General features: G+C 35.7%; 3 protein-coding genes across 3 annotated transcripts; 1 reads left to right on the top strand and 2 right to left on the bottom strand.

The window, feature by feature from the left end:
• Positions 1-366: 366 nt before the first annotated feature.
• LOC138908470 (uncharacterized) lies at positions 367-1191 on the bottom strand. The gene is made up of 2 exons (XM_070199139.1): positions 747-1191; positions 367-647 (listed from the first exon to the last, which is right to left on the bottom strand). The coding sequence occupies exons 1-2, from the start codon at positions 1189-1191 to the stop codon at positions 367-369; spliced, it is 726 nt and encodes a 241-aa protein (XP_070055240.1).
• A 1012-nt stretch (positions 1192-2203) lies between these two features.
• On the top strand, positions 2204-19472 carry LOC104108947 (uncharacterized). Its single transcript, XM_070197582.1, has 20 exons — positions 2204-2497; positions 2609-2678; positions 4213-4255; positions 4771-4848; positions 4975-5059; positions 5245-5327; positions 5686-5743; positions 5880-5993; positions 7011-7065; positions 7218-7314; positions 8520-8555; positions 9511-9647; positions 11513-11583; positions 11679-11732; positions 13241-13383; positions 15532-15672; positions 16805-17029; positions 18043-18102; positions 18560-18877; positions 19030-19472. The coding sequence occupies exons 1-20, from the start codon at positions 2335-2337 to the stop codon at positions 19147-19149; spliced, it is 2151 nt and encodes a 716-aa protein (XP_070053683.1). The 5' UTR covers positions 2204-2334; the 3' UTR covers positions 19150-19472.
• Positions 19473-20194: 722 nt separating this feature from the next.
• LOC104108946 (galactoside 2-alpha-L-fucosyltransferase) lies at positions 20195-22226 on the bottom strand. The gene is made up of 2 exons (XM_009618107.4): positions 21983-22226; positions 20195-21881 (listed from the first exon to the last, which is right to left on the bottom strand). The coding sequence occupies exons 1-2, from the start codon at positions 22224-22226 to the stop codon at positions 20422-20424; spliced, it is 1704 nt and encodes a 567-aa protein (XP_009616402.1). The 3' UTR covers positions 20195-20421.
• Between the last annotated feature and the right edge of the window lie 210 nt (positions 22227-22436).

Below are 22436 nucleotides of genomic sequence, written 5' to 3'. Positions count from 1 at the left end.
TATCATTTCTGCTACATGTTCCTTGATGAGTTGCTGTCCAAAATTGTTGTTGTTGAGGTCAGTGTTTTGTCCTGCTGAATTTCCATGCTCCTCGTGTGTCAGCACTACATTTGCCTGAACTTGATTCTGATAGCCTTTGTGGTTTGTGAACTCAAAATCTTCCGGGAATCTAATAATCCTGTAGTAGTCTTCTTGTGTGTGTCTTGTTTTTTCACAATAAGTGCAAGACACATTTGGATTGTACTTCTTCCTCCCTTTGAACTTCTGCTGAGGCTTAGCAAGCCTCTGTCCTAAATTGTTGAAATTGGGTGCCATGGTTGTTCCCTTTTGTGTTTGGTTTCTGAGTCTTTGATAATTCTTCCCCTGTCATGTGATCATGAAAGCTGCAAAATCAGTTAGAAGTTGTGCATTAGGTTGCTTGCCCTCTCCTGCTGCCATGAATGATATTGACTGAGAATTAAAATGAGCATTTGCATAAACTTCTCTTTGATTTTTATCTTGTAAGAGAAGTGAACAAGCAACATCCATGCTAGGTAAAGGATTTATCATAAGAATGTTTCCTCTTGCTTGTGCATATATGTCATTTAGTCCCATTAGAAATTGGATCAATCTCTGATCTTCTAGGGACTTAGTTAGTTTTGCCTTTCCTTCACAAACACAAACACAAGAGCAACATATGATAACATTCAAAGCATCTAATTCATCTCATAGTCGTTTGAGCTTAGTAAAGTATCCTGTAATGTCACTGTTTTTCTGTGCTAATCCTGATAACTCTTTCTGCAGATGATAAAGCTTAGCTCCATTGGACCTCCCAAATCTCTGCTCCAGGCTGTCCCAAAGCTCCTTTGCAGTTTTGGAGTAGATTACGCTATCTGCAATATCCTTTGAAAGAGCATTTAGGATCCAAGAGATGACCATGTCATTCACACAACTCCATTGCTCATATTCTGGGGATTTCAGATCTGGAGATTGACAAGCTCCATTGATGAAACTAAGTTTCTTCTTGGCTGACAAGGACAATAGGATGGATCTTCTCCAGCCTGGATATCCTCTTCCGTCAAATACAGTATTGACTAGTGTCATACTAGGGGAATCAAAATTGTTGAGGTGATAAAGATGATTGACATTATAGATTACTGATTTAGCAACATTGCTCGCATCACCACTAAATGTTATGGTTGTTTCAGCCATTTTAGATTACTGATTTGAGAATGAATGTGATGTAATTTTTTTTGTTGATGAATGAACTGTTAGATCGAGTTCGCTGCTCTGATACCATGTTAGATTTTTTAGGGAAGAAAATATGATTTTGAGAATTTTTTTTGTATTTCCAATTGAATTCATGCTGGTACTGTACAATGCACTATTTATTTACAGTAAAAGAATCTAAGTTATAACTACCTATACACTTGTCTTCTATTCTATGGGCTATCCTATAACAAACTCACATGCTATTTACAAAAATAAGAAAAGTGTAAAATAAAAATATAATCTTATCTTCAGCTGGCCCAAAGAACAAATTACTCTAGTGAGCCCAAAAGTAATGCAGAGGCCCAATAACTTTGTAAGCCCAATTGTGAGTCTTTAACAAAAGATGTTCAGACATTTAGACATTGAGACATCAAATGTATCGAAACTTCTTCAGAAGACCACTTTACTCTTCCTCTTCTTCTCATTTACTCCTTCATTCTTCTTCTTTGTCTTTGATCACAAGTCCATAAATCCAAGAATTAGAATGGGGTTTCTTCTTCTCAACAAATATTATAATTCCTTATGTAATGAAAATTTTACAGAAAGAAGAGTTGATCTAATTAAGTAAATTTAAGATAATTTGAATCGAAACAATAAATATATAAAATATAATAAAAGCTAAAAATTCTTATATGATAAAATATTATTTAATTGTAATAATTTCAAAAGAATTGTATAATTTGTTTAAAGAAATACAAATAGCTTATATTTTAAAAGTGGAAGAAAGTTATTATTATTAATAATCAAAACTAAACACATAACACATCCTAGTAAAATGAAAGTAGTACTCCAGCTAATATTTGTATATGATTTCTACAATAAAAGGGGTCTAAGTGTGTGATTTTAAAATATAAAGAATTATAAGTAATTTTGCGATATTATAAGGATGTTTAGTATAAGAAAACCCCGAACTCGAACTCCGAATATCATACGGAAAATACTTGGCCCGACAATATAAAACTCGAATCAAACCGTGTCCTGATCCGAGACATCATTGTACCAGTAGTCAGTCGGCCACTGCTTTTAATCACATTCCCAAGCCCCAAACAATTCCTCCGGTTGTCCGAAAAGCAGAATTCGATAATGGCGACGTCCTCTGCTTCTAGGGTTCCTGCAAAACCAGCGGGCACTTCTTCAATACTGTCGATGCTTAAGGCATACTCTATCCCTTTTATACTTTTCTGTGCTTCACTCTTCTATCAGTTAGTCGTAATTCCTTGTGCCTTTCCCCGTTCGCATTATGATGGTGAGTCCACACTCTAATTACTTCATTATGAATCCTGTAGATTCTTTCTTTTAGATCTTTTTCTTACTGTATGCTGAGTTGCTTTTTTGAATTATGGCATGATTCTTGTAGCATTGGGTATCAAATCGCAAAGTTCAACTGAGGAAGTTAATCAGGCGTACGAGAAACTCTCTTCAAAGTGGTACGTCCTTTTCACAGGCATTCCATTGTTACATATTTATATAGTTCTTGATTACCTTTTGTTATACCTGTCAACATATATTGGACACTTTGACTTAGTCGCGGGACCGGATATCAGTGTCATATTAAAAAATATATACGGTAGATATACTTTTTATTCCAACATTGCTTCCTCTATCCTTTGTATGAAATTACTTCTTTTTTGGTTAATTCCACAAACACAATAAAGGATGGAGTTTAGACCCTATGGCCCCTAAAGGTTTCAATTGGACATAGGTACCCTGAAAGTAGAACACAAATATTTCCTGCTTGAAATTTTTTCTGGTAATTTGAGTGATTAGTCAACCTCATTAAGGGGTGTTTATGTCTCATTAGAACCTTCAGGGGTGTCGGTGTCTCCAAAACCCATACCTTAAGGGTGTGTGTGTCTGTGTGTGAAATTAACCTCATACTTTATACAATATTCATCACATAGGTTTACTGATTTTGCTGTCATGAAACTTATAGATGCTCAAATCTTATCTTAGTCTAGACGTCTTGTCACTCTCCGAAGAATTCCTTGAAATTCGTCAATGGCCTTGTTGTTAAATAGCTGCTCTTGTTTGGATTTGCCTTTGTGTTATACTTAAACTTGTTCTAGTGGAAATGGTAGTCTTAATACCAACTACAAGGTTGTTCTTGTCCTTTGCCACATTATCATTTTCATTGCTAGTGGTTGTTCCCTCCATTCCTGGAGCTTATTGAAATGGGCCTCTTTATCAGTCTTTTGAAAGCACTTCTTTCTATGAAAGAGGAGTATTTCAATCTCTATCTCTCTGAAACATGTCACAATCTTCGCTTTTAATAGAATCTTATGGATGTAACATAACCACTACTCATAGAATCTTGTGCAAATTTTGCTTTTACTCCGTATTAGTGCATTTTACACAATCAGCAACTTTAGTATTTTCTGCTAATGGGTCACCATAATCTTTAAAAAAATTAATCCCCGCTAGATGCCCTTATGTAATCCGAGTGTGTTCTGCTCAGTGAGAAAGCCAGTTAATCGATAAAACATAGCTCCACTATGCCACTTCTTAAAAAGTGAACGAATGGAAAGAGAAAGAAGAGACTCTGTTATGCTTGTAAATTTATCCCTTAATCTAAGCGAAATGTTAAGTTATCGATGCTTGGTTTAAAAATTGTAACTTGAGAATCCTACTTCATTCGTACTTACAAAAAAAAAATTGTAAGTTGATGTTTATTTTTGGAAAATTTTATTTCCATTTTTTGCCAATGAACTGATAAGGTCCACCAACGTGATAATGTTTATAATATCCTTTTGCTGGGATGAGGTGAAGTAGATATGACTCGTGAACATTATATAATTGTTTTCCGTGAGATATGTGCCGAATGTGCTTCGAGTTTATTGCACTTTCACTTTTCAGCTATTCCACATCATTGCTGTCAAATCTAGTAATTGAACACCAAGGAAAATTGATTTGGATTTGTTTGTTGGATTTGATTTGCTGGAAATAAAATGGTATTATTTACAGGAATTTAGGCGTTGAGGTTCCTTCTACCATCGATTTTATCAAGGTTAGTTGTCTCATCACTTGCTAATTTAGTTTGCTCCATTACTGTATCTTCATGCTGACGTCCTCTCCCTAGTCTTTTCACATTTTCTTTTTGATCCGAACATGGTTTTGTTTGTTTTGTTTTTTAAAATATTATTTTCTTTTGACATAAAAGATTTGCTCATACCAACCGTCCAAATATTGCCAGATGCTTTATCCAACAGCTTCTTTATCATTATGGTTGTTTCTCTTATTGCTAGCTTGTACACATTCAATGCCTTAACCATGGTATTGCATGCATTTAGATCTGCAAGACACATCTTAGCATTTTTCCTAGTGCCATGGTATGTTCATAGCTGTTGCCTTTCCTGTGATTATAGGTCTTGATGTTTCTATTTTAGACAGCTGTTAAGTGGTCGATTTTACTTACCTGTTGCCTGGCTTTCTTGCACCACTTATCATTACCAATTTTCTTCACTTTTTCCTCCATACCATGAATTTTTCCCATGGCATGATTGCTGCATAATTATTTCACAGGCTCGTTATGCTTTTGAATTGCTGACAAATCAAATTTGGAAGAGAGATTATGACTTATTCGGTATTGATGAGCAGTTCGTAAGTTTTCTTTTCTAGTTTGTACAGATAATTTAGTACCAAAAATGGGAATCTGTAGATTCTTTCACGTTTCCTATTAATCTGTTCTGTTTTATTTTTTAATATATCTTTTCTTTGGCAATTCAGCATGTTATTGAAAAGGCTAAAGAGCAGTATGCCGGGAGAAGTATTTCAGAAATCAGCTTTCCTCTCCTGGAGACATTTTCTTTTGGTTTGTAACACCTCTTTAGATAAACTTTTGCTAGGCAAGCACTTCCCCCGCTGCCATCCCCCAACCCCACAGAAAGATAAATCAGAGATAATGTGATACTACCAGTGATTTTAGTTTAGTTTTGTTCTTTCTAGATTCACTATCTATGCTTGTCTGATGCAGATTTCTCTATCTTTGTATGTTAGATCATGAAGACCATGCTTTTGATGTTATAAGCTCTGAGAATTTTCGATCCAAGCTTGAAACTGACAAGGCATTGTTAATTCAGGTTTAATATATGTGCTAAACTGGAATATTTCTTACTCTTTTGAATTCTTATGTATCTACAAGTTTGTGTCTTCATTATTCACCCTCTGTACATATAGAGTTCCACTGATTTACCTAGGCATACTATTTTATCAACCAAAATATACTCCCTCGTTTATATATCCGGGTGTTATGAAGGGTTAATTGCATCATTTGATAATATTGTTCAATAACATTCCATGAAACTCTTTTTGGCATGACGAGCATGTATTACTTCAATATGTATAGTTTCTCACAACTATATACTCTTTCATTAGTTAATTTTTATTTTTTCCATTTATTTACTCCTATGATGAACGTTGACCAAAATTCTTCTCTAGATTTTTTCTCCGGGGAGTGTGCGATGTGCTCAATTTTCAAACAAATGGAAGAGAATTGGTAAGAGTTTGAATATTTTTGTAGACATTTATTTCCCATCTATAATTTGCTGATGTTATTTGGTGTATTTCTTTTGTACCCTGCTAATGTTATTTGGTGTGTTTTTCCCATTATTTCTTCTATCTTGTCTCTTCAGTTACTTTGCTGGATGGGGTCGCAGATACTGGAGTTATTGATCTTGCTGATGTTCAACTTGCCACATATCTAGCTGAGAAAGGACCTGGCGGACTACCATTTTTTAGACATGGAAAGTATTTTAATAAACAAATGTCAATTTTACTTTGTCATTCCTCAAAAATGCTTCTACAGAATACTGCAGTTGTTAGATCATATTCTGCTAAAATACAAGCTTGGAACGCATTTCACGGAGTTCATATTTATGGCTGATATTTTATTCTTCCAGTGAAATAATCTACAGAAATGTGAGATTCAATTGGTAACTTAATAATGAAATAAATATATATTTTAGGGACTGAATGAGATGAGAATTAGATAACTGTTATGTTCGGACTGACATAAGCCTGGTATTTAAGTGGAGAAAGGTAGAGGGGCGGGCCCGTTATCCTCCGAGTTTCAAACCGTGCCTCTGGCCCTTGGGATTTTTGGTTGTCTTTTGCAAAAAAAGAAAAAAAAGGAATTAGATAGCTTTATGTGGTGTTCAGCAATTTAACTGCAGCACTTGACCAGTAATGGCTGCTAGTAGGTTCTGAATCATGTCTGCTATAATTTCATTATAGGAGGGATGTGATGGACTTGAAGTACTAAGCTCATCGAATTTGGAAAAGAGTACATATGAAGTGGCAATGCAAAATGCCTTTGCAGTAGTAAGAAGATCTGGAGATATGAAACTGAATAGTCGGTGGAGTGGCCTTATCATGATTAACTCTTCCCTAGATGCTATATTGTGTAAATTATACATTTGCGCCCAGTGAGCTATGATTTCTATTTTTGCATTAAGCGAAAACGGTAGGAGAAGATTTCAGATACACTAATCTTCTGCAGCACTCAGCTCACTAGGTCTAATATTCGGTCACTAAGAACAAGGAACCGAGATTGAGGAAAATATGATAAATTTTGATTATATACATGTTTATCTAGGACTTGCCTCTGTTTTTCCTTAGCTTACGATTTTGATAGGGGTTATCTCGTCCACCAAAATCAATTTGAATTGCAGTTCATTATGCTTTGACAGATTAACTGACACTGATGCATGAATTCCCCATCTCTTCACCCTTTTTAACTTGACTTATTGGTTTACTTACAGGAATTCCAGCATTTGTGGCTTTCCCCCCAGGTTGTAGAGGTTTAAGGTGCATGTCTAGGTGAGTTTCCTTTTCTCACCATTCTTCATGTTATTTTCTTGTCATCCGGACATGTATTCTTGGTTGGAGCTCAAAGCTAGAGTGTGGACTTACTTTGCTTTGAACACAATTTCCTGCTAATTGTATTTTGCTAATGATACTTGATAATCTAGGTATGAAGGAGAACTTTCCATTGATTCAGTTACTGATTGGGTTGCGACGACCATTCTAAGTTTGCCACGTATTCGGTACTACTCAAAGGAGTCAATGGTACCATGAGATTTAGCTTTCATCTTTTGTTTTATTCTGCTGTCATTGCATAATTTGGCTGATGGGGTGGGTTAATGTGTGAAAAAACTGAAAATGGCAGTTTCGTCGGATCTTAGGAACAAAGATTTTAGCGAGCTTGTTTTTTAGGAGTGGGCTGGTTTGGTCAAACTTCCAAAATTTGCTTATTTTGAGAAGAATTTGTCAAAGTAGATTTATCAGAGAAGCAAGTGTGAGAGAGTAGCAGTTTGGGTTTGTCAATCATTTGAGAACTGTCAGTAACCCATAAAAAAAGTGTTTTTGTCAGTATTAGAGAAACAATTTATATTTGACCAATCTTTCAATAAAGTGTTTTTGAGCCTCATATTACGAAAAAGCGACAGAATAGGTTCACTTTTTACAATCCATATTACTTAAACCGATAAACAATTTTGGATATTTATTATGAAAAGACTTTGTTATCATCTCAAAAAAAAATATTTATTATGAAAAGACTTTAGTTAAATCTCAATTTTATTTAATTAAATGTAAAATATTAATAAAAAATACAAATCAATATAAATATAGTTATTTCAAAGTCATAATTGCAATACTTTTAGTCATTTAATATTCATTTGATTGGTAAAGCGTATAAGTCTGTATAATTGTTATTATAACTGAGATACATACAGGTAAAATAAAGAGGGATAGTTTGGCAAATGTTAATTTTTGGTAAGGGTATTTTTGTCCTGTAAATTAATTTTCTATGCTGCTTGTGCTTTCAAGGAGAGGTTACAAATTTTTATTTCCAGTCTGCTGCAGAAAAATTAGTTTAAGCTACTACCTAGAATACTTTCTTAAAGTTTGGCCAAACTCCTTAATTCTTTGAAATAATAATCAAGTCCTTAATATTTCAAAACTCCTTAATTCGTCAAAATAGTTGAGTACCTTTTTTTTTTTTTGAAAATAAACCATTTCTTGTCAGGGAAAAAAAAACTATTTCCTGTCTCCCAAAAGCTTGGCCAAGCAGGCTATTAGACAACTGTGTTTCTTCTCTAGTTGTATATCGCGAGTTTTTCCACATTCACATCACTTGTGTCTGGCAACTTCTAGATGGATCAGTATGCATGCAAATTTTGTGCTTAGCTTGTTGATGATGGACAAGTTTTGCAAGCTTTAATACTTGACTAGCTTTATATATTCTGATTCACAGCTTCTTTTAATTTCAGGCACAGGATTTTCTGCTGAAAAGCAAACCTCACAAGGTACAACTTTTGACAGTCTTCCCAACTACTTTAGTTTAAAAAAAGAAAGAAAACTAAGTGATGAGAGATGGGCAGTTGCTGCAACTTATGATTGACTAGCTTGATTAACATGCACACTAAAGTATCTGTTAAGGTTGCCCTTTTTTTTTTTACCAGTTCTACTGCATGTATACTGATCATATTTAACAGGTCAATTACAATGCAATTATCAAAGGTCATAATCACGTACTCCTCTATCTGTGTAAAACCATCTTGAAGAATGAAGGGCATCCCATCATTAACTTTTTTTTCTAGTTATAAGATGCTAGTGGTATTTTTTGAGCAAAATAATGGGATGATGCTCAAACATCCTCCTTAAAAGGCGATCAATAAGTTTTTTGAAGTATTGCCATAACAAATCACCTTCACTATGCCGTATCTTCTTTTAGAAAGTGATCACTGTTAAAAAATAAAGATCCCAAACAGCACTTTTCAAAGTGTCCTCTTAGTGTTTAAAATTAAAGTTAAATTAAATCCCAGTCCCTGAAAGGAAGAATATGCTTTATGCCTTTACCATTGTTTCCTAGAAAGTGAGGGAATGTTATGCTGTGCAGCTTCTTTTTAACTAATACTACATGGTTTAAATAATTGCTGTAGCTGGCATTGACTAAGTTGTCATGTTCTTTGATTTGTTCAAAGTCTCTGTCACAGGTTTTAGTATTTTGTATGGACTGGCTGCACACACACATTGCTTTGCATATAGCTTTACTAGCTTCTTCTTCTTCTTTTTTTTTTTTTTTTGATGAAGTGTAGCTTGACTAGTTGTATTCTATGCAAGAATATACGCCCTGCTTGAAAATGTGAGGATATATTTCCATTTACACTAACATGTTTAGTACCCTGGTTCTGCCATGTGTACTTGTTTTAGGCCGCTTGCTTAGAATTTGACAGGTTTCTTATATTTCTTAATAATAAGGTCAAGGTCATTTTCTTCTCTCAAACTGGTGAACGGGCAACTCCATTTATTCGTCAAGCTGCTAAGAATTACTCAGCCTATGCTACATTCGCATTCGTGCTATGGCAGGAAGGAGAATCTTCATTGTGGTGGAATATGTAATGTACACTATTTTTGCAGTTTCATTTCCCGCTAATTTCTGCACTAGTTTTGCTGTTTCATTTTCCCGCTAATTTCTGCATTTTTCCTTTCCCGTCTCATGTTAATTTGTCTTTCTTTTTTTTTTTTGGAGGGAGAGGGGTTGGTGAATAAGTTCTTGATTTCTGCTTCCCTTTTCTCCTCAAATCTCCTTCCTCTCCCTCCCTTATCGTCTCTCTTAGCTTTGTTGGTTTCCATTTTCTTTTGACTTTTCCTCACTGGGTGAATTTGAACAGTTTGGAAGTTAACTGGAAGGGATCAACAACTGCCAAATCATTTGACAACTGTCAAATCATTCTAAATTTTAGCCTTTTTTGGGTACATGTGTTACAGTGTTAGCACATGTTAATAACATGGAATTTTTTTTTTTTTAATTTACATCCAAAAGTTGAGTATAATAGTTTTTGGATATAATAAGGTGAAGTTCAAACTTGCTAAAAGTTACTCTATTTTGAACACCAACACATTTACTTTTTGGAAAAAGGGCAAGAAAGACATATTCAGGAACTACAAAAATTTCTATAAACCACGGTTGTTTTATGGATTTGAACTCTATTTTTTTTTTGGTTGAAAATTGTAGTCAAGGATAAAAGTTGCTCGAGTACCCCAATCTTAATCATTTCATAAAAATGACATGAAGAGAGTACAATGTTTCTTAATTTTCATATGTTATTGAATTTGTTTGATTTTTTAACTTTTTAAAAGTTTCTTAATTTTTATAAGTTGAAATACCTAAATGATGATATCCTCATATTTCTTTATGTGGTAATGATTTAAAATGGTTCTAAGTAAGAGTTTACAAAAAGAATAAAGTATAGTTTATTTTCTTTTTGTTGACTTCAACCTTTAGAAGTTTTTCTTTAGCTGTAATTGTAAACCATACACAGGTTAATACTTCTATTTACATCTTCCACATTCTTTCAGAATGAGTCTCATTTTGGATTTACGTTAGAGTAGTTAACTTGGTTCTACTATCTTTGAAGGATGTTCATATCTACTTCTTTATTCCTAACAAACAATCAACTTGGCTTAAATCTCAAACTAATTGGGGGATTGACATGGATCCTCTATCCTTATGCTATATAGCCGATCATTTATTAACTTTCTTTTAAAATTTCACAAAAATATTCGAAATCTGTTCTGAATCTTTTTTCAGTTAGCAATCTGGTTGGCTTTTTATTACAGTTCAACTTGTGAGTGGGGTTGTTTTGTCGAATACAGAGTAATGCTATAAATAACAACTTTTGTTGTGGAGATCCAAGTTTCTCCACATGATATATGAAACCTGAAAATCTTGTTGTTTATAGTTCTGTACTGTATCTATCCATATGAAATAACAGAATTCCTACCTATTAAAGTGCAGCAACAGAATTTGAGCATTGATTGCTGTGGACAGGGGTGGTTAAATAGTACCTTGAGGTACTTTTTGTTTTTTTGGGATAAGTTACCTTGAGGTACTTCGTAATTGATGTACGTAGCTTAATAAAAGAGGAAGACATTATGTTCATTGGATAAGTCAGCCAATATGCAGCATCCCATAAAAGACTATTTGTACACTAATGTGTGGAACTTCCACGACGTGATTTGAGCTAGCTAATTCATGTTCTCCAGGCAATATTCTTTTCTTGTAGGATTGATTCCTCTTCCATGCCTAAGAGAAAAAGGAAAAAAAATAAAAATAAAAAACAATGGTGAAGCAAATAGAGCTCTTTGTTGTGAAATGCTGAACTTTTACTCAGTTATTCTTTTGTACTTCTATGCTCTGCTCCCTTGATAATTTTCACTTAATGATGATGTAAGATAACCTATTGTCCTATCTATACAGGTTAGGGGTCGAATCTGCCCCTGCCATCGTATTTCTAAAAGAAACAGGTGTCAAACCTGTTGTTCATCATGGCAAGTTCATTTTTCTCCTCATTTCTTATTGTATATTCTCTAATAACTTCTGGTGGCTGTGATAAGTTACGTGTCTAAGATGTTTATGATTGTAGGCTATGTCAACAGTTCATTGTTTGTGGATATTATGGAGAAGAATAAAAATCAAGGTACTTATCTTTTCTCCCTTTTACCATTGTATTTGGCTATTTCGTCAGTTTCATAGTTAGTGTACTGCATAAGTGAATTGAACACGTATTTTTTCATAAACTGCTTTATCTGATATTATTTGTGCTGTGGCTAATCAATTTGAGATTTTAGCAAATACATTCAAGTCAGCCAGGTTTATTTTGTTCATGTTACTCTAGTGTCAGCAATTATTATGTTTGAGCATTGACACTCATTTTAGATTGACTTAGCAAATTTCCGTCTGGAGTTATCCTTTTTATTCTTGTTGAATGTTATGGTTAGTGTTTCCAGTATCAATAGAGGAGAATACTGCTTCAAATATAAGTGTTTTTCACTCATTAATTTCAAGTATATTTCCTCCAAGTGATAAGCCACTTTACCAAGAATTCTTTTTGGTAATTAATGCTTATTATTAGAAAAATCATTTTGGCTAGAGCTGCCAGTAGTAGAGTGAAGATAGAAGACAATATAGAAATTGAAGTTTTAAAATCATTGTTATATCCTGCTTTGTGCCTTTGTGTGTGCTAATTTAGAGTGTCATGTTATGGCTTTAGATGGATGGTTAGTGTAATTTACCCAGATGCGAACAAGGAACTATATTTTATTACTAGTTCATTGAAGTGTAGTTTTTCATGTGACCATAGTAGTTATTGCAGTTATTCTGTACATATTGTATGCATAGTTGTGGCAATATAGCTGCTTCAAGTTTTACCAACATGCAAATTGGCGTAGGCACTCACAGCAGTATGAGGCATAAGTGGGCATTTTCAGTCTAAGTTGCTCCGACATGGTAGTTTAGGTGCCGCACCCATGTCGACACGACACTAATATGGGTGTGGGTATGGCATCCGTACCGGATCTGATCAAATAATTTTGGGTACTTTGACCACGACGGAAGGAAAAATTCGAGACGAGATACAATTTGATTCCCGAAATCAGAACCAAAAATAGGGTAAATTTGAAGAAAATAGCATACCTTATCTAGGAAATCAATCCTTTACTTATCTACAACTTGAGAATAAAAACGAAATCCACACTTTATAAGCTATACGTAAGTATTCCACAAATTCTCATAATTTAGAGATATTTTTATATTTTTGAATTATTTTTAGCCGTATCCGGCACCCGTATCCGTACTAGGATCCATATCCCCGAATCTTAGAATTTACATCTCGAATGATCCCGACCTCTAGATCCGCACCCGTGTCAGAGCAACTTAGTTTTCAGTTGACAATATGCGGAAAGACGAATTCCAGAATTTGTGTTGTGATCACAATTCAAGGATGGTTGTATTTGTTTTTATATGTCTCGAGATCTCGGATTTAGCTGGAGCAAGAAATTAAGATGCCAGGTTCTTGTGCTGTAGAATGCAATATTGAAACGTGGCAAAAGACTTCAAAATATTGTGCCTCTACTAGTTGCGTCTTACATTCTTTTCTGAAATAGTATTAACATGGATCTTGCTGGTCTTTGTTTCATACTTCATCAGTGCTTCCACAATTGAGGAGTGTAACTTCGACGGAATTGGGTTGTGATGCGCGGGGCTTTTCACGTGCTGGAAAGGATACGAGGGTATGGTATTGTGTTGTTTTAGCTGGGAGGTATAGCCAGGAGCTCAATGAAATGCGTGAAGTAAGCTCTTTTTCCTAGTTCATTTTTCTTAATTAAAGCTTTAGACTGTCATTTGGCTTCAGCCTTTTTACTTTCTGTCTTTCTTAAGGTAGGGGTAAGGATTGCGTACACACTATCCTCCCCAGAACCCACATGTAGGATTACACTAGGTTTGTTGTTGTTGTACTATCATTTGGCTTATCCGTCTTATAGCCTGTTTGGCCAAGCTTCAAAAATCAGCTTATTTGAGAAGTGCTTTTCTCAAAAGTACTTTTGGTGCTAATTAATTTGAAAAACACTTCTGAGCAGCAATTAGTGTTTGGCCAAGCTTTTAAAAAGTACTTCTAATAGCCTGTTTGGCCAAGCTTCTAAAATCTGCTTATTTTGAGAAGTGCTTTTTTCAAAAAAATACTTTTGGTGAGAATCGGTTTGTGTTTGGCTAATTAATTTGAAAAGCATTTTTGAGCAGTAATTAGTGTTTGGCCAAGCTTTTGAAAATTATTTCTAAGTGTATTTTTCTCAAAAGTGCTTCTCATAAAAGTGCTTTTGGAGAGAAGCTACATTTTTCTGCTTCTCAAAAACCTAAGTTGCTCGGACTCTTCACTTTCAGTGCCGCACCCGTGTCGACACGACGTGGGTGTGGGTATGGGTGTGGGATCCGTGTCGGATCTGGTCAACCGATTTTGGGTACTTTGACCAAAATCAACGGAAAAATTTGGGACAGATACAATGATTTTTGAAAACAAATCAAAAGTTAGGGTGATATGGAAGAAAATGGAATACCCTGTATATATAAATTTCTATGTCAGTCCTTTTCCTTTTATCTCCTTCTAAAATTCTACTCTTGTTCAATATTTTCTCCTTCTCAGAATACCTTGTAAGTTTTCCACATAATGTCTCATAATTTAGACATATTTTTATAACTCTATTTTTAAATAATTGAATTATTTTTTAGCCGAATCTCCACACCCGTATCCGTACCTGGATCCGTACCCCCGAATCTTTAAATTTGGATCATGAAGGATCTGACCTCTAGATCCGCACCCGAATCCGAGCAACTTAGTCAAAAACTGCTTCTGCTTCTCCTCAAAAGCACTTTTTTTCCTTCTAAAAGCTTGGTCAAACACCTCAAACATTTGGCCAAAAGCACTTTTGGCCCAAAAAAAAAAAGCTTGGCCAAACAGGCTATAATTGTATTCTTCTCAAAAGTGCTTTTCAAAAAAGTGCTTTTGGGGAGAAGCTATTTTTTTCTGCTTCTTCTCAAAAGCACTTTTTTTTCTTCCAAAAGCTTGGCTAAACACTTCAACTTTGAAAAAAAAGTACCTTTGCTTTTGGATTTTGAGAAGCTTGGCCAATCAGGCTATTAGTTTTTAGTTGGTTTATCTTTTCATCTGATTTTAGAAAATCTGAACAGAGATTATCCGCAGATGCTGTGGGATAATGTGATAGAGGAGGAAGAGGGGGGTGGGGGTAGACTTTCTCCGTGTGAGAAAGAGATGGAGAGAGATTTTGGCACTAGTAATATCAGAGAAATCTGATGAAGCCCCTCTCTATTTCAGCAGTTTTGCCACTGGACTCATATACTTGCACTTTGGTCCACAGGGTGCCCGAATACGGCCCGAATGAAAGACCCAAGCCTGACATAACCAAGTCCTAGTCAGCATATACACTTTTATGAAGTTGATGCCATGCCAGGCTACCTGGAATCCTGGGTCATACCAAATCTGAATTGGCTTGCTATGGATCACCTCATAAGTCATAGAGCATGTGCATCTCCAATAATTAGCTCTTCCTTAACATTTCTATCTAATTACTTTGAGATGAAAAATTAATTAGAATTGATAACACTTCATATACAACACCTACAATAATCTATCAACAATGACATCTACTTGTCTGCATCTGCATATTACATATGCCTTCTCTTTTTAGTTGTCCTATATAAAAGCTTAAGATGTATTCGTTGGGATGCATTTTTCTGGTAAATTGCTCCAGCCCTCCAGGGCAGGAAGAGACTTTCCTCGGGCCTGAAAGACTTCTCATTATTACCACATACATTGATTGATATGGCTTCAAATCTTTTTTCACATTAAGCTACATGCATAAAATGTTAGATTGCTATGAATGTATGTTGCATTAGCTGATGGTGTGAATTACCTATCACATAAGACTGTTCGCAGGGTTCAAAAAACTCTTTCAAATGATGGAGAATTGACTGCAGTGGATCAAGATCCATCATCTGCACCAGCTCTGCTTGCACTAAAACAGAAACGACTGACATTTACCTGGCTTGATGGGGAAGCACAGAAAGTGAGCACCTCTTCTTGAATTTTGGCATTGCTTTGGTTAAATAGTGGTGTAATTACATTTTCTGTACCGCCAATAGTTTTTTGCACAATAAATAGCATCCCTTTTTTATTTTATAAATCAATCTATTAATAGCATACCCATTTCGTGGTGAACATGACCAGTAGTTGTCTTTTGACAGACTGTCAGAGTCCATGAAAAACTACAGAAAAGCATGCATGTAGAGCTTTTTTAGAATTTATTGTCTAGAGGGACATTGGCTTAGTGGCATACCCATTTCGTGGTGAATATGACCAGTAGGAGTTGTCTTTTGGCAGACTGACAGAGTCCATCAAAAACTACAGAAAAGCATGCATGCAGAGCTTTTTTAGAATTTATTGTCTAGAGGGAAGATCAAACTCCTACAACCTGACAAGTGTGGGTTGCTCTAGTGGTGAGCACCCTCCACTTCCAACCAATAGGGTGTGAGTTCGAGTCACCCCAAGAGCAAGGTGGGGAGCTCTTGGAGGGAGGTAATAAAAAAAAAAAAAAACTCCTACAACCTCTCATCTTAGATAACTTAACTAGGCATCTTTAGTTACTTGTTTGTGCCGATTCAACCTTCCATCTCAGATTCTTTACACCTTTTCCTGAAAATTCCAGCTCTAGTGGCACTTCTGTAGATTTACAAATTCTTGTGCACAATTTTGGAGAAGTTGCAGTAACGATGGTTTCATTTTATTTAGCTATTAAAGCATAATGGATATAGAGGATTCATGTAGCTCGGCTCCAACTAATTTGAGATCGAGTCTTAGTTAATTCATTAGCTGGTACGCTCTAATTCTAGTTGGTTTTGGGATCCAAACCTTGGTAAAGCTTGAAGAATCCTTGTGGTTTGAAAAACCTTTTGTTCCTTAATCTAGTTGAGAGATGCTCCCTGAACTTGATGTGATTCATATAACTGTCTTTCTTTCCCTTGTATGCTATTATTCTTCTAATTATAGACTTTAGTTATATTATCTAAGCATGTAAGATTTGGCTGATTATTTTGTTACTTTGTGGAACCCATGAGGTCCATCATGTTGGATGATTGTTCTTTGAGCAAAACTATGATTTGCTGTCACGTTGAATGCTAATAGCTTCTCCTTTTGTACAGAGTTTCTGTTTCTTCTACATTAATTCAGAAAATAGTTATGAGACCTGCGGGCCGAGGAGGGATATAACAGACATAGCACAATTGTTTATTGTACGCTATGAGAGGAATGGTACAGAGGATGTCGAAAAGCAGCCAACCAGCAGATACTCAGCATTGTACAATGTTGAAGCTGATCCTGCATCTCAGCTCGTGGCAAAATACAATGGTTCTAATAAAATTGAAGAGGTGAGTAGACTGACAGGCTCCATTAAATTTTGATAGCAAGTCACATGATGGATCTATTTCCACATTCTTCTGTAATCGAGTATAAACTCGTTAGTTTATCTATTAAATGTTCCATGACAGCAACACCAAATTATGTAAACAAAACATCGTCTCCCCTGTTCTGTGGTGCAATTTATTTTTCTGTTGAATACAGCCTTTATATTGGACAATCTATGACAGCCTTCGCTTGTGCACAAGCGGGTGGTTCGTCCCTCCAAATTGTAAGAATTTCAGTTCAATCCATTGCAAAAACACAAGTAGAACGAGAAAGATAGGAGATGGAAGCAAAACCACTTCTGGTTGCAATTTCTAAATCTCCTTCCATGGTTCTCTTCGGTCCACACAGTGACGGGCAGTCCTTTGATATTTGCTTCTAATTGAGCATTTATCTTTCTATTTTTTCCCTCCTAAACTATCCCTTTCCCAGTGGTTTTCTTTCTTTGAACAAAAAGTACATGGTTATGTAGACACGTTTAGGAGACGAATTAATTTTGGAAGTTGGAGCTAAAGGGTCGTTTCCTTTCCCTCATTGATGATATTGATCACATGTTTGATGCATGATACCACTTTTAGATAGTTAAGCAAGGTCCCTCATCAGGGAAAATACGTGTTGTGAAGCCGGATTAACTTGTTGGAAGTTCTGTTCTTGCACAACTCTTTATTACTAGGACATGCAAACACAATTCACTCATTTCCATCTACTAAGACTGCCTCATTTATGGTCAAAACCCTCCTCCTTGTAGAACATGCAAGTAATATGCTAGATTAGCAAATAACGCTTGGCTCTCGAAACATTTGCCCTGTCTGTATTTGACTCAATTATCAGCATACATGGGAAATAACCTAGATAGGAAAATATAGCCTATCCTGAGATTTGTTGGACCTTTCATTCTTGTATTGAGCCAGCTACTTGTATGAGAATGTTCATGATCATTATACCTGAATATCTAATGTATTGTATATTGGAATTACAGATTGTACAATGGATTTCTGAGATAATCAAAGATGGCGACTCGAAGAGTCTTCCTTCATTTGTAAGTTAATTTCCAAAATTCTCTCTGTTGAAACCTATTTGCTTTAATTGACAAAGGTAGTTTAGGGGTTCTAAAAATGGATCTTATAAATGATGACCCCTCCTTCAAGATTTTAAGCCCTATTCATGACAGCAGTTGCCAGTTGGTTGAAGATGGTTCACCCGAACTTGTGCTTGCACAATTTCTTTTACTCTTTGCAACTAATCTCTATGTAATATTGATCTATCGCTCACTTGAATGGAATTATGGATACTAGTCTGGAAGGTACTTAATCAACGAGGGATGAGTGGTAGCTTTTAATATGTATTAGATATCGATATCATTATGAGATAATGGTTTCTCATGTTATTCAAGTATTCATATGTTGATTGCAAGGATGTATAACTGCAGAAAGCTGTCTTTAGCCCTTTTCTAGATTCCATCTCTAATTCTGTATCTTTATACCATTTTGTTACAGAAAACAAGGACTCCTGAATTGGTTCCGGAGGATGCAGATTCCAGTTGGTCATCTTGGTCTCAAGGAACCGTTGGCCCTAGTGGAGGATTTAATCATAGGATCAAAAGTTTCCTAAATAGAATTCACGATTACAGTGGTGATCCAAGGGTTGGACCCTTTCTGCTCCTGGCAGCATTAATCTCATTTGGTAGTGTTTGGCTGAGGAGAAGTAAGGTAGCTCAGTCAAGCGAACCAGATCATTCGAGCGAGAGATCCAATGAGCCAGAACATTTGAGCCGGCAGACCAGGGAGTCTGATCACACTCAGCCAAGCGCAAAGGTAGTGATACAATGTACCTAAAACTTGCTCTGGGCTAGCCCATGCAAGCACTCGGCCCTAGGCTATTTCAGTTTCTTCCGTAAGCGATCTTCTTTTTGACCTCTTTGAAAATTACGTAACATCGATCCTTTCCACGTTCTATCTCTTTGCAGGACGCAACCACACGAAAGCGAAGAAATCGCCCAAGAAACGATCTTGTTCCACCTTCTATGACTGACGTGGAACCGAAAGATGCTTGCGAAGTGGAATTTTCAGATTCTGATACTGGCTAGTTGGATTCAAATAACTGCTGGCTGTTTTATTAGCACAGGGTAGAAGCTGAAATTTGTTGCGAGCAGGCGGATGACTAACAACAACCTCCCTTACATAACTGGTTGCCTTGCAGGCATCAATACCATATACATTGAGATCGATAAAGTTTCTTGATGTGTAAACATATCGGTAGTTTAGTTTTAATTTATGAACAGAGAATTGATAAAATAGTGACCAAGACCATATGTCACGACTGAAAAACATTACTGCAAAAATATATCACGATTCTGATAGAGTAAAGTTCATTATAATATTTAGAATCTTCCATTTTCTTGCTTACAAATTGTTTTGTTACGTACATTGTTTCAATACTAATGCAGCAAAGTGTCTACAAAACTATAAGGACGTAAATCCTGATAATATTGAGTGTAATCCATTGTCTGTCGTACAGTAAAGAGTTTGCTAATAACCTTATTATTTAAATTCCATTGATGGAGGTCCTCCTATATCATTTGCTTAATTTAGAATTTAAGGTAATAGTGATATTATTTATTTGTGTTGAGCCTCGCTTTTTCCATCCATTCGTATTCAAGAAAAAAGAAAGACATTTAGGCCTAATCCCTTGATAAGCCCAGGCCGCGCGCAAGTAGTAGGAGTGCCTTGGCAATCGATCATCTCTCCAATCAGTTGGTAAGGTAGATTTTCATAGCTCGAGTTGATGACTGCTTCTGTGATGTTGAGCTCATCTATTTTATTTCAATTTTGTTTGTTTTCCGAGTTCTGGTTCTGGGGGTGAAGATCCTGTTTATAACCATTTCCAGATCCTAGTTTTACCAAATAAAGATCTAGCTTTATTTCAAATAAAAACATCATCTTCTAAGTCCAAGGCTTGGTAAACTAAGCATGCTTGTTTGCAATTCTTGATGTCTTCTACTAATTAAAAGGGAGTGCAATTGGGAGTTGAGGAGTATTATGGTTTGTGTGTTGCTGTATGTTGGATTTGGAATTAACAGTTATGTTATGTTTTTGCCAGTTGCTCAGAGAAATGCAAAGTATACAAAGATGCAGAAAAAAGTACGAATACTTACCATTAAATAAAATATAAAAGTCCACACATAAACAGAAATTTATGGTTTAACTTTCATTAAACACTGAAAAGTATGATTTTATCTCTTCTGCTCTCTAAGTTGCATCATTGCCTGTCATCAAAAGAATCGTATCAATGAAAGAATCTTGTAATAAAGTTATAATTATTAGTCCTGCAACAATTGTGTTTCCCTTATTCTACCATGTTACAATTCACCATTCTGATCAAATAGCTTCAAACCCCAGCTCATATCCTTACAATGTCTCACATGAGGAACAGCATTACCTGTGTTATAACTTCCTGTTTTCTTTTTGCAGTCATAATTCGGAGGGGAATGATAACATGGCTCCAAAGACATATCGCGAAAACAAGGCGGATTATGTACTGTCCCATTCTCAAACTTGTACAAAATCCAGGGCTTCAAACCTCCAAGACCCTGAGCTACATATCCAAAAGTAGACCATGCACTTGTAACCAATTTGTCAGTTAAGCTCAGCAAATACATCTCCGCCCACGCCTTCCTATCGTGCATCAGCTTCTCAGTTTGTTGATGCTCCTCATGACTTGGCTGGTAAACACTAACAATCTCTCCTGTTACAGTAGGATTTTCCCAATACATGTTCCTAATCTCCTCGAAATATCTTGGACTAAGAGATGTCATCAATACGCTTATAGTCTTCGTCTTGCCAGATGAATTGACTATAGGCTCATTCAGGTTAACCCGTGGCAGTAGATTCTCCTTTGTTGTACAAGCTAAAATCTGATCCAATACATACTTAAAATTACCTACACCTAAATCAAAAATTCTAATTTGAATCCCTAATTTTTCATCTGCATCGGCCAAATAAGCTTGATAGTACCCAGTAATAAGCCCCCATACAGAATTTGTGGGATGAAAAAGGTACCTACCTAAAAAGTGGAACACAGTTCCTTTCTCTGGAAAAAGATTGTTTAACTCTTGCTCAAAAGATGGGATCAAGAAAAGAGCAGGGACATAATAGTTATTTGACTTCACAAATAGCCAAGGGATTTTCTTGAGAAAAGTTTGGTCAGTGTCACAGAAAAATAATTTATCTTGAGCATCATAGTCATGATTTAAATGAAGGTATATGAAGGGATGTATTCTAGACTTATTATTTCTCACCATATAACCATAAGAAAGTGGAGATTTCTGATTAAAGGTACTAAACTGATCAAGTATGGGAAAATCTGAGGGAAGCAACCAAGAAACTTGAGGAAAAGGTTCACAGAATAAGTCAGGTAAATTAACTCGGGGATCAACAAGAAGGACTCTATTTGTGAGAAGAGCGTAAAGGAAAGCAGAAGTTAAGGTTAGTATTCTGTTCCCTAAACCACTAAAGGATACCCAAATCACATAATTACAAACTGAAGAACCAGTACTGTATTGATCACCAGATTTTATAAGGTCAACAGTTTTGTTATATAATTCTGTATAAGGTCCGCATTGCTTGTGAAGTGCTTCATATCTTCTTAACCTCGAGATAAGATAAGACGAAGGCTTATGGCGCAGACCTTTGATATATAAGAGTGATTCATACCTACTCAGACAAGATGTTTCATCAAATCCAGAAGGAAGAAGGCCACCTAGTAGTTTATCTTTTTGCACTATCACTGGCCGAGGAATATCATCTTCAGAAACTGTGGCTGGAAAAAAGAAGAAGAATAGAGTAAGTTTATTTACTACTAGTAATATAAGTGAATCAAAAAGGTAAGGATGATGGAAAAATAAAGAGGAAACGAAGTACCTTTTGAAGGTTTAACATCAAAAAATCTTGCTTCAGCCAAAGTCCACAAGCAATCAGAAGGTAAGTTCCCAAAAACTATGGCAACTGATAATACAAGAGTCAGAACCATCAAACAAACGACGAAAAAAGCCATAAGAGTCATAGGATTGAGACCCCATTTCGATTCTGCAATCTTTAGAACGACACTGGATTCTCGATCAGAAGAAACTAGCTGATCATTGGAGGTTTTCTTGAATCTCTTCATAGTTACTCTGAATCCTGAACCAAGGGTATCAATCAAAACTGAAATACAAAGTTGCAAATGTGCAGAAAAACAAAATTGGCATGTAGTATAATGTGTTTTTTCTAAAAATAGAGTAAGAAACAAGGTATTGGTTGCAGTTCCTGCTCATGTCTTGGTTGATATGCAAATGCAAATTAAGACGTTGGTGGATACATTATGTGCCAAATTAAT

This window comes from Nicotiana tomentosiformis, chromosome 3 (genome assembly GCF_000390325.3).
Source record: "Nicotiana tomentosiformis chromosome 3, ASM39032v3, whole genome shotgun sequence".
Taxonomy (NCBI): domain Eukaryota; kingdom Viridiplantae; phylum Streptophyta; class Magnoliopsida; order Solanales; family Solanaceae; genus Nicotiana; species Nicotiana tomentosiformis.
This window is presented reverse-complemented; position numbering and strand designations above follow the sequence as displayed.